We start from the raw sequence: 12,007 nt of genomic DNA on the forward strand, positions 1-12,007 counted from the left end.
TAGAAGTGCTTAGGTGTCATGGGATGCTATCTTATGATTTGGGCAGCAAAATGTAAAGAAAAAAATCTTATCAGATTACTCAAAGTATTGATGAGATGAAAAACTGGACTGATGAGCTACTTATTTAGATTATTATAGCATTATTTGCTTGCTATGAAAAAGAAGTTATGATCAAAAGATACTTACTATCTCACAAATACAATTATTTGATTTGCAGAAAATCTCAAAGAATTAAATGTACAATACATATGCTTGAGATGGAGCATAATAAAATTTGGGAAGTCAAGGAAACTAGAATGCTCGATCAAAAAAAGAACAGATGCCATGTAAGATACATTATTCCTACAAAGATGGACAAATCTTTATTAGTCTTGTAATAAACTTCTAGTTTTCTTTGATTTTCTTCAAGCTATTAGTTTAAATGCTTTTAAAATCAGAATTTGCATGATTTAATTTGCTTTCAGTGTTATTTAAAGAAAAAATAAGTAGGATTCCAATTACTTCACCAGGGTGCTTGAAATACTGCTTTTAAGTATTATGACAGAACAGCTACTTGCTTTGGAATAAGATTACTATTTGACTCAGAAAATTCTGGAGTGAGCTGGCGGAAGAATTTGTGACCATGAGAATCTGTGTTTACATAGACATAACCTTGAGGAGATGGATAATTTGCTGGGCAGGTCTCTTGTTTCTTTGGAGTATATTCTGTGCGATACATAGTTTCATCTTGAAAAGGAGCTGAGTTAGGAACTATAGCATGTACGGGTTTGAAACTTTGAGCTGGAATGATCTGATGTGGTATGTAATGAGATTTGAATGTAGTTAAATCATAAAATTTTCCCGTGGATTTTGGAATTTCCTGTTGTTTCTTAGTAATCTCTTGCCGACAGCTGCCCCAAGCTTTAAAGTCTTCCTTCGTAGTAGTAGTCCCTTGAAAAGGGGCATTGGTTCTTCTTCCATTAGAAACTGGTCTTATGGGGACAACAGGAGAAATCTCATGCTTAATGTAATCAAGACGGCTCATGGAGTTAAAATCCATGTTGCCTGGGGGTGGAATGTACTCCTTTGTTTTGCGGACCTCAGGCAAGGAGACCAACCATGGCTGAAAACGATCCTGGAATTCGGTGACTCCATTAAAATGAGCATTGGATTGCACTTTAGCATTTTCAGGCTTGCAGCTTTTTGCAAGTTGCCCAGGTATCCCTTTAAAATCATTCCGGTGGGTTGTGAGATCTTCAAAGGGTTGGTTGCTTGGCTTGTACTCTTCTTTTAATCTTATGAATTTTGGTTCCAGTTGATGAGCAATATAAGAAGTGCGATGGCTAGTAGTACTATCGAAAGGCACATCTGAAAGCTTGGCTACACAGGGAGGTTTAAAACTTTGTCTGGTATTCAGTTCCCTAGGAACAAAGTCATCCTGAAATGTAGTAGAATTTCCAAACTTCTCTGTAGGTGGGTGGTATATATGCTCCACCTTACTAGGTTCCCTTCTTTGAACTTCCCATGACCTATAGTCATCTTTAAGACAAAAACAAAACTTCACCATACAAGTGTTATTACTTAAGACCATTCCTTTAAAATTAAGCCAAATTCTTCAGATATTAAATCTTGCAAAAAAAGAAAATGGATGTAAGTGGGAATGATAAAGTTATCTGCGTGTTTGTGATATGACAAAACTGTCTTCTATTATTGGTGTGATAAAAACAGACAAAAAAATTGTACATGATGCCCTATTTTGAATATTTCCTCAAGGAAAAACAAAATGTTGCATGTACATATTTAGTGTGTGTTCTATACAGAAAATAGCCAGGTTTTATATACAATATCTTACATTTTACTTAGAAGTTTATGCAAATATACAGGACTGAAAAGAACCTCATAGGTCAATGGATCATGTTCATTACTGATGGGGAGAATTCTCTCTCATAATTTCCATATCAACATTACATCATCTTAAAGCTTGTTGGGATTTTTTTTTTTCTTTGCTTCTGGGTTTTTTTTTTACTAACAGACTGTTCTGCTATAGTTACAAAACTTACTGTCCAGTCCAAACTTCTTCACGGGCAGTTGAAATCAATTTGTTGCCTTGCAATCACTGTACTTACTTCAGCTTCAGTGTTTTTTCACTCCTTGATCCTTACTCCCTGTTGAACTGCTAACATACATTTTAAATGAAGCAGTTGCATGCTGTCTTAGTTGTATGCTGAGACTAGGCTAAATTATTCATTATTTGCTAGCTTACTACTTACACATAGGCTAAATAGAAATATGTAAATTTCTTATAAATTATGTAGAATTAATAAGTATAAATAGAATGTATTTATATAAATGCATTTCTATCTAGCATAGGCTTAAGCTTAAAGAAGCTAGTGAAATACAACTCTGGGGTTTTTTTAAGAGCATTTTTTCCCATATGTTATCCTTCCAACTCTGTCCCTGCACTCTCTCATCTGTTCATTTTGCACCAAACATTCTAACTTCTTGTTTTAATAGCCAAATCTGATTCTCATTTTCTCAAGTATCTTTTCGATACCACGGCCCTCATAATCGGGAACATCTTGATTTTCACCCTGGCACTCTAGTAGATCATACCTCATCATTTATTTTTACTTACTTTTAACTGGGGCTGCAATGCAGTACATGTAACAAATTCAATAACACATTTTATGTATAGAATTTTCAACTTGTTTAAAGTATATCAAGGTCACTTGCCAGAATGACTTAAAAGATTTAGTGCCTTTGTGCTGACCATTGTAACAGAATAATTTGCATCAAAACAGATCATTACTAGGATGATATGCAAGCTATACAGTACACAAGAAAGAAATCTAAAATCAACTTTTGACCTACTCTGCGGATAAACATGTGTTAATGAGCTAAAACTATCTGAAAGATATATTGGCACTTTAATTGCAACCAACTTTTGCCTGAGATAGCCTAACCAAGTGTATGTTAGAATTTCTCTCCTTCTAGCCAAGAAAGCCTTAGAGAAGGCTTTTCGTTTAGAACCAATAAATGTCATCTCTAAACAACTGGAGTGCTGAACAACTTAAGGCATTATCACCTGCTTTCTATTATGTCTTACTCTCTGGCCCAAACTAAGAAATCCAGTTTCTAATATAGATAATTCAAAATACTACCTTCATCTCGGTTATTTCTCTTTCTAAAGGCAGCATATATTATTACCTTGATAGGTTGGTATGGTATCCAATTTTCCTCCTGTAGTGTGTTTTCTCTCTAGAGGTCTTACTAATGTCACTGGTTGTATTTTATGAGCATTATAATCTTTCTGGTATGTGGTTCCCAGTTCTATCTTTCCCGTCTTTGGTTTATGTTCTTCTTGTACCCGAGAAGGTCGCTTCACGATATCATATGGTAAATAATCAGATCTGAATTGGGGAAAAAGGAAACACTGGTTAAAAACCTTCTTTTTTCTGATGGAGTCACTTTTGTCATTTTTTCATTATATGGAAAAATGACGACTTATAATGTTTACTCTGAATAATGAATCTGATACCATATGTTAGATGGATAGCAAGGAGGAAAGAAAACCATAGTACATAAATCTAGGGTCTCTGATGCATGATATAGCCTTTATTCAAAGGTAGATGGCGAAGCAACTTTTTCAACGCTCTGAGTCTCATTCCTAGTTTCAAAATATTCTTTAAGATGTTTGAAAGGAGACTACAAAAAGTTGCTGTAATTTTACAAAGAAACGATCCAGATCAAACTACTGTAAGTGGCAGCATTTACTAATTGCATGAGGAGAATGGAATATAATCAGAAACAGCATTTCACTGTTTTCATATGGGCACATTACATTAAAAGGGTGTACATTCCATATGTAGGTGTTTAAACAGTATATGCAGTACACAATCAATCTTGCAGAAGGGCATTTGGCCTTTGCATGTATGTCTCTTTTGGTTTTTTATAAATAAATAAAGAAGGTTCACCTGTTGCCCTTATAGCTTAAAAGAAAAACAATAATGGAAAAAGTAAAGGTTTATGCTCCTGTCACATTATTAATAATGAATAAGTGATGTCTTTTTCTAACTCTTTGAAAGGTGCTCTTTAATTTTGTAAGCTTTACATCAGAGTTTGTGCACTGACAGGACAGACCTACTGAACTCCCCTTACAGTTGGCTTTCTTCAAACTCCTAATAATTTGAATTGTCTGAATAAAAAAAATCCCTGTTCCTTTTTCTTCAGGTTTCATTTTCCCAGTATCTCAGATTCCACACATGTACTACAGAATTCCCCAGCTTGCCAGCTTTTTCAGGCTCGATGCGACCTAGATTTCCAAAACACGCTGAAAACAAGGACAAAAATTTTAGATTATCTTTACAGGTTAAAGGATGCTCTAAAGAATGCAAATCTTTTTGTATGCGTGCTTCACTATTTTTTATGACCTTTTTGTGATAACTGTATTTCTACACTCCAAATGTATACTTTTAAATATACTAAAAGTGTAAAGGATGCAATGATTGCATTTTGAAAATGATTGCAATACAATGTTCAGTCCCCCCTTAAATGAGAAAGTATAAGAAACTTTATAGAGTAATTGTAAAACACAGTGCTTCAAAATGTTTACTTAAATGTTGTAATTCCTTCCATTTTCCCACGATGCACTTGGTACTCTTGTTTCGGCTTAAGGCTCCGGGAAGGAGAGCTGTTGCTATACTTGGGATACTTTTCCACATACTCTGTTGTGAGGCACGGCTGTTGTCCATTATCATAAATCCTTGTGGGTTTATGAGGGCAGCGATGGCGCCTGGGTAAAACACATCAGATGAGATCATTTTGAATAGTTTCATTTAAGGGGAAAACCCATGCCCTATCTACTGGGAGTGAATAACAAATGGGAAAGATTAAACAATGTCAGTAGTTTGTGTTTAAAATCTTTTCTGGGTAACAAAAACACAAACTATTGTGCTGTGGCATAGGTCCCAGAGCACAGTATACTAATACAGTAATAAACAGTATCAGTATGCTTGTTAGTCCTTAGTACAGAATACAAAGGATGGATAGAGTTGATCTCAGTCCTCTAAACGATGTTACCACCAAGATGCACTTTCCTCTTTTTTTAACCTTTAATGATATTAGTGTCTTATTTGTAAAAATAACTAACTATGCTTCATTTCTCCTCTCATATTGTCTCTTTTTTACTGTTTTCCCCCCTAGCTTGTCTTTTTATTTCTGTGCATCTGTTCACCTATTTTCACCACAACTCGATTAACCCTTTTTGATTAAAATTTTAGTGGTCTGAAATCTCATCTGCACTTCTAATGCTCTGCAGGCCATTTCTGACTTTTCAACCCTTTTTTTTTTCAAGGACTGACTAAATCCTCTATCCAAAAACTATGTTTGTTTAGAAGTAATGACATCCCTTTTTCGTAGTAGGTTTTATTTCAATTACACCTGCTTGTCATTGATGCCTATTTTAATGACACCATTGTGTTAAAAAGTGTTAAGAGGTACATCATGACTTAATTTATTACTTATACCTTGTTGGTTTGTGTAAATTATGCACGAAATTAAAATTTACACATTATTTTCTATATTGCTTTGAAAATCTTGTTATAGTCATTGTAATTTGCATAACTCACATCTCTCCGGTAGTTTGTTTCAAGCATAGTTTTAAAATTTTATTTTGTCTGATGTGATTATTATTTAATCTCTCTTTTAAGGAGATGTATAATGAAAGATGTTCCTCCTACTTGTGGCTGACAACTTGCAATAGTGGTTCAGATATAAGCAAAGGGAAATAACAAGAAATAAAGCATAATTTTAAAAATAAATGAGCCTTGTAAAATTCTGTACATGAAAACCAAAAATAACTAAAGAACAAGAAGGGTAAAAGTGTACAGCCCTTACTGGGTACAAATCAAGTTTCAGGAAGCTAGATACCCAAGGAATAGTTCAAAGGTCTGCAGAGAAATTTAGCTAGCACTGAATACCAAGAAGGAAAAAAATAAAGCAAGGTAAAATAGAATACAGAAGCAGGCATGAAGGACTCCTGCTGGGAACAGGAAAATGAAAAAAACACTAAAAGAAGTTATCTGGAACTGGAGATCCCGAAAGCTGGTATTAGTTTGGGCTGCCTGACTTTGCCAGCTCAGTAGTTCAATAAATGAGAAATGAAGTAGCTCTGTTTAAGAAGCCAGATCCTTTCAAAGCCTCAGGTGCTTACTCCTTTTCAATCAAGTCAACGGATAGTCAAATAACAATTGAGACCTATTCAGAACATAGCAGGGAAAGGAAAAAGGAAGAAGAGGGAAAGAACAGGAAAGGCAGGAAAACAAGGAAGTGAGTGTGCGCTATTTCTCAGCATGGTGCTTGCCTGCCACTACATTTTTCATGAAATTCAGTTACCACCTTAGTAATACTTTTTTCAGTAAGTATAAACAGCATATGCTGTGTCATGCAGCATATAAAAGTAATAGCTAAGCAGAAACTAAAACCATTCAATGCGTGTTTTGAAAGCTAGTTGAAATATAGGGTATCATATTATAATGTTCTTCACACATTTTAGGCATACAATTCTAAGAAGTTTGAAACAAACAATATTCATCTACAAAAACTTCATTTTGACAATCTTCAGTTTGCCATAAAGCTGGTCCAGAAGACCAATCACCAAACAAAACACCTTCTCTGTTCTGGTATCACCAGTCTTTAAAGACTTAGCTCTCACTACTTTCTAAGCAATATTGTCAGTATATCACCCGTATTGCTGAATGGTCACGCTACAAACTGAAATAGATACTAGAAAAATAATTACTTTCAGCGTGAGCCTGTACTTCTTGGTAGATTCAACACAGAGGTGAAAGTAATCTAATGTGTCTCTCCAAGGAAAGAAGCTTTTGTAATTGCATTAGAATTCATTGCTGAATCAAAAATGTTCTTGATCCCAGTCATTTCTAGCATAAGAATAATTCTAAAAGGCCTCTAACTATGCACAAAATTACTTGGATTCAGACGAGACTGTTCATGAAGATCCTACATTCTACTCTCTGCTGTGAAAGAACTTTTAGTGGGCCTAAAAGGCAACATAAAATTACTTTAATATAAATGTGAATTTGACTTGGAGAAGAGATTAGGGGTTTTTTGGTTAACTGATAAATCTACTTTTGGCTGTTGTCCAACTGCTAAACCAAAAGTTTTCATTTAGATAATAACTTTATAAAACTGATTACCTAGGCCATCACAGGTCTTTAGAGAGACGATGCTAAGAACCATCAATGAGAGAAGACAGATTACAGCCCTGATAAATGAAATATGTTTTTTACAATTTGGCCAGAACTCGTGTCACTGATTATTTTAAACTTGTTACTTGTAGTTATCTTAACTTCAACCCCAGAGTTATTGATAATTCAAATGAATTTGGTGAGAATATGCCTTCCCTCATGACTGACCGATGCCTGCTTTGATGGATTATTACTCTTTCCTTTCTTTAAGGGAGACTAACTATCTTGTGGCTTGCATAAGGTCTGAACAGAATCTCAGCTAAATAAAATTGACAGTAGATGGGCTCTCTACTGCCAAATGCTGTTGCTCTGATTATTTTAACAGAATGATGCTGAATTTCACTTATTTAGGATCTGGCATACATACAGTTGTTTTTTATACAGTGCTAGCAAGACCCTTGAAATTTTCCCATAAAGTATTTTCCTCTCAGAGAACTAAACTAGTAACAAGAGAAGTTTAATGCTTATCATCATGAAGAACTTATTTTAAAAGCAAAAAAAAACCCCTCAAAGTTGTTGGTTTTTTTTTAACTGCCAGTGCACACGCTATGGTCTGAAAGACAGAAGTTATGTATGGACACTGTATTTTTGAGAGTCAACTGCCTGGTGTTGACAGGAGACCTAGTAGTTTTTATTGGGTTTGCGTATATATACGTGGTCAGTATGAAGGCTTAAATATCCCATATTTTAGAGAAATCTTCCTCTTTCCTCTTAACTCACATTTATTCAAGAATATAGATTTTTATGATAATGACAACGAAAGTGCAATAAATGGGGAAAGGCTGACAGACTGAGAAGAAGATAAAGCAGTAGTTTATTTTTATATCTCAAAACTAAACTTCTATGCTTTTGTATGCTGTGGTTATCTTTTATGGTACACAAATACTATTCTTGAGTGCAGAGAGTTCATCTACCTCAGAGGCTTTATTCTTCCTTTGGATGCCAGATTTAACATCCTGTATTTGCTGTTAGACATTTCTATTGAGCCAGTGATCTGAAGCCTGACCGTACTTGTGTGGTGGTGCATTCTGCCCCCCTCCTGGGCCGCTCCATGATCTCAGAAACTCCCGTTAAACCTTGGCCTTGGTGTCAGGCGGTTCCTTTACTGTATCAGGAACTCTTGTGTAGCTGAGGTTGGGGAATGTACCTATCGTACCAGAAACTTCTGCTGCCTGGCCCAAGTGGAGGATGAGAGTGGGGATAATTGTAATCCCGTGATACACTTATGTAGTCGTAGCTCAAGTGGAACGATACTATTGTTACTGAAACCTTGAGAGTTTTGATGGATGACTAAAGTCTATCATCCTGCGACCCTATAAACAACAGTCCCAAGTGAGGCCCTCTGAGCCCTCGTGGACCGCAGCTGCACCCAGAATCTCCCTCTGAATGGAACACTCCTCAGAGTTTGCAAACTCTCGAGTTTGCGATATTTGGAGGACCGTTGCTGACTGGCACGGGACCTGGGCTGCAACACTTCTTGAGGCTCAACCCTTCACCCATTGAGAAATGCCAAGACATTTTATGTGAGTATTTAACTGAACTCAAGGGGGATTTTTAACAGGTATATCTTTGTAAATTTATCTATCTTTGTATCTGTGTGCATGTGTGTGCGAATTGATGGAAATACTCGCTAGCAAATATAGTCTGCTTAAATCTTATGATCTATCTTAAAATCCGGAATGAACCTTAGACTACTGCTAAACGCATACAATCCCTTAGACATATACCATTGACCAAGTCTGGGACTAGGCGTAGATCCAGACGGGTCTACTCTGAACTCCTTGACTCAACGGGAGGGTCTCTTTACCCTTTTGGTATTAGACAAAAACCGTTGCCCAAGTCTGAGACTAAGATTGGATCCAGCCGGGACTTCTCTGAACCTCGTGACTCAACATGAGGGTCTCCCTCAACCTTTTTGTCCTCAGCCTCTGTATAAATCATTCCAACTCAATTCTAACACGATACCCTGGTTTTGGCTGGGATAAAGTTAATTTTCTTGCTAGTAGCTGGTATAGTGCTGTGTTTTGGATTTAGTATGAGAATAAGGTTGACAACACACTGATGTTTTTGTTGCTAAGTAGTGTTTACACTAGTCGAGGACTTTTCAGCTTCCCATGCTCTTTTCCTTTGTATGCTTCATCTTATGTAGTAAGTGGTAAGAGTGAACCTTGCCATCGAACTCTATTAAGTTGCACTTTCGTAAATTTCTATTAAAATTACTTTCTGCTAACACCTTTGACAGTGATTCTTTGAGCGGCCTCTAAACCACTCATTCGCAACAACTTGCTAGCAGGGGGTAATTTTCTCTTGTATTAAGTTAACACGCTTGAAACCTATGGGAAATAAGAAAATAAAAATATTTCCTTCTCTTTATGGATCAATCCCAAGCAAGACTAGCTCATAAGTTCTCTACATTAAAAATATACCACTTCTAAAGATCTGGAATATCTTAGGAAACAATACAGAATCCAGCCATTACGCTGCACAATGCAGCTTTGAGAACGTTTTTGTGGTTTATTAAAAAAAAAAACCTCCAACCAACCTTACATCTCTACAACAGCAGCTTGAAAATGATCATCATACGGCCTTGGTAGCATCTTATGCTACCGCAAAAGTCTTAAAGTCTTAAGCTCAAAAGGCTAGAAATTACGTCAGTTATTAAAAATGGTGAAGTCCCCAGCATTGGACCTATTTTGCAAATTGATCTTTGAGCGTGCTCAGCACTGGGTACACTTCCAGTGGGTTTTGGCATTACAATTATTTGTTGATTTTGAAAAAGATCACCTATTAGGCACAGGAAGTGATTCAGTCTAATAAGAAGGAATCTATTCAGAATATTCTTAAAAATCTTGTAATCTTATTTGATTAAGAGCCCAAGACTGCAAGTATGAACACTAGCACTCAGATGTTAACCTTTAATGAGTGGATTGTGTATGTCACAATGCAAAAAAGGTCATTCTGGAATTTTGGAGGCTCTTCTCACTTCCCTGTAAAGAGAAAGCACAATAAAGTTCTGTCTTACTGACTTTCCTCCTCTGTATTTGTAAATTTTTTCGAGCGTTTTTAATTCTGTGAACAGCTAAGAAAGATTGTTTCCTTCTGTTTTATTATTTATAATTAATCTATAATTACATGTCCACAAAATTTCCTGCAAATAGCTAAATGGTAACTTCTACAAAATATTAGATCTTTTTCTTCGCTTTGAAATCTCTTATAAGATGTGTATGCATTGCAATATCCAGGTAACACTGCCAGGCGACCAGTCTTCCCCTAAAAACAGAAACACTATAGCTACACTGAAGCAAGCACAATGTGCTGCCTAAACCAATAATAGCTCAAGATTTTACTGACTGTAAAAACTTCAGTGATGTTTATTTTAAACCATGTTTTGTGCATGTTTTATTCAATTATTCATATTATTAAACTGGGTTTTTGAATTGAGAATTTTCAGTTGAGTTGAACCTCGTTTTCTGCTGTCAGATTGTGTTATCTCACCATCTTTATACTTGAGCCTGAGCCAGATTTGATATCTCATCATGAAAACAATGGGTTCCAACTCTTCATTAATCTAGGACTTCTGAAACAAATTTATGGGGCAAACTACACCCACAGTCTTGGCTAAAAAGAACATGAGAAGCTTTACACACTGCCTGTCTCTCATCTCTGTTTGCAGATCAAAAAAAAAAGTGGCTGATGAACAGATCGACAGACTTCCCACACAGAAACACATAAGGAGTACGTCTGCTATACAAACCTCAAAATGAAACCTGTAGTTCATGGTGCGCTTTGCAGCCACAGGGTTGGCCCTATATTTCTGACAGATAGAGATCACACTCTTGTGATCTTATGGTGACTCTCCTTGTAGTAGTTGTTAGACTTTTTTTTTTTTAATATTAAAGACTGAATCTTTGAATGCTAGGAGGATTACTTTTCTGTTTTTGTTAAATAGACAGAGAAGAAATTGAAAATATTAACAGTACTGACTCCAAATCTATAAATATATATCTGAATTTTGCAAGGTTTAAATCCCTTACGATTTTGGGAAACATGACTTGTGAATTTTTTTACCTATGGCATTGATAATATTGCTTATAGGTCTGTAATAGTAATTTTAAACAAAAAAATTGCCTGCTGTACGCTTTTATGCCGGCCTCCCCAGGCCAAAGAGGCTATAGTACAATGATGAACTGTGTGTCTCCATATGGGATCATTGGATGTAAAGAAATAGTGGGGCTTCCTTTCAGAGTGCAGAATATTACTCGAGGTGATGTTAGAAAAGCAGATATGTTAAATCTATTTTAAAGGCTGTAGTGCTTGCACAGGTTTCTGTCAAGGTTGATTTAGCCAGAACTCTTCTGAGGGTTCCTTTGGTGCAGTCCCTCTCTTCACGCAGCAGAGTTGGCTCTGCTTTATGGAAAAGCCTGATCCTGAGGTTTAGTCTAGGTGGCTTTGAAAGACTGCCCCCATTCTTTTCTATTTTAATGCGTTTAAGATCTGCTTTTTCCCCTGCCTAACGTAACCATACATACTACTTCAAATTTACCGAGAAGATCCCTTTTAGGAAAAAGGGAAGCCAGAAACTGTCGAAATGGGAATGTTACCCACTTTCTGCCTTCCCGCTGCTAAAAACATTAGCCGCGACCAGGCATAGGGGTCCGCGCGCAACCCGGGAAGGGTGAGGAGGGGGACAAGATTTGTGGGGGTGCCGTTGGGAGGGCTCGGAGTGCTGAGGGGGAACCGCCGCCATCTTCCTGGGGGGACAC

The 12,007-nt window shown here is 36.5% G+C and overlaps 1 protein-coding gene across 1 annotated transcript; it reads right to left on the reverse strand.

Annotated features, from left to right (window-relative positions):
- Positions 1-535: 535 nt before the first annotated feature.
- On the reverse strand, positions 536-4,764 carry FAM154B (family with sequence similarity 154, member B). The gene is made up of 3 exons (XM_009586507.1): positions 4,592-4,764; positions 3,187-3,389; positions 536-1,518 (listed from the first exon to the last, which is right to left on the reverse strand). The coding sequence occupies exons 1-3, from the start codon at positions 4,612-4,614 to the stop codon at positions 536-538; spliced, it is 1,209 nt and encodes a 402-aa protein (XP_009584802.1). The 5' UTR covers positions 4,615-4,764.
- Between the last annotated feature and the right edge of the window lie 7,243 nt (positions 4,765-12,007).

This window comes from Fulmarus glacialis, unplaced genomic scaffold, assembly GCF_000690835.1.
Source record: "Fulmarus glacialis isolate BGI_N327 unplaced genomic scaffold, ASM69083v1 scaffold9471, whole genome shotgun sequence".
In the NCBI taxonomy this organism is placed as follows: domain Eukaryota; kingdom Metazoa; phylum Chordata; class Aves; order Procellariiformes; family Procellariidae; genus Fulmarus; species Fulmarus glacialis.

Coding starts and splice junctions, on each gene's coding strand:
- FAM154B (XM_009586507.1), bottom strand. CDS start 4,614: ATGGAAGGAATTACAACATTTAA. Junction 3,390..4,591: donor GAAGGAATTACAACATTTAA/GTAAACATTTTG, acceptor TCCCCAATTCAG/ATCTGATTATTTACCATATG. Junction 1,519..3,186: donor TACCATACCAACCTATCAAG/GTAATAATATAT, acceptor TTTGTCTTAAAG/ATGACTATAGGTCATGGGAA.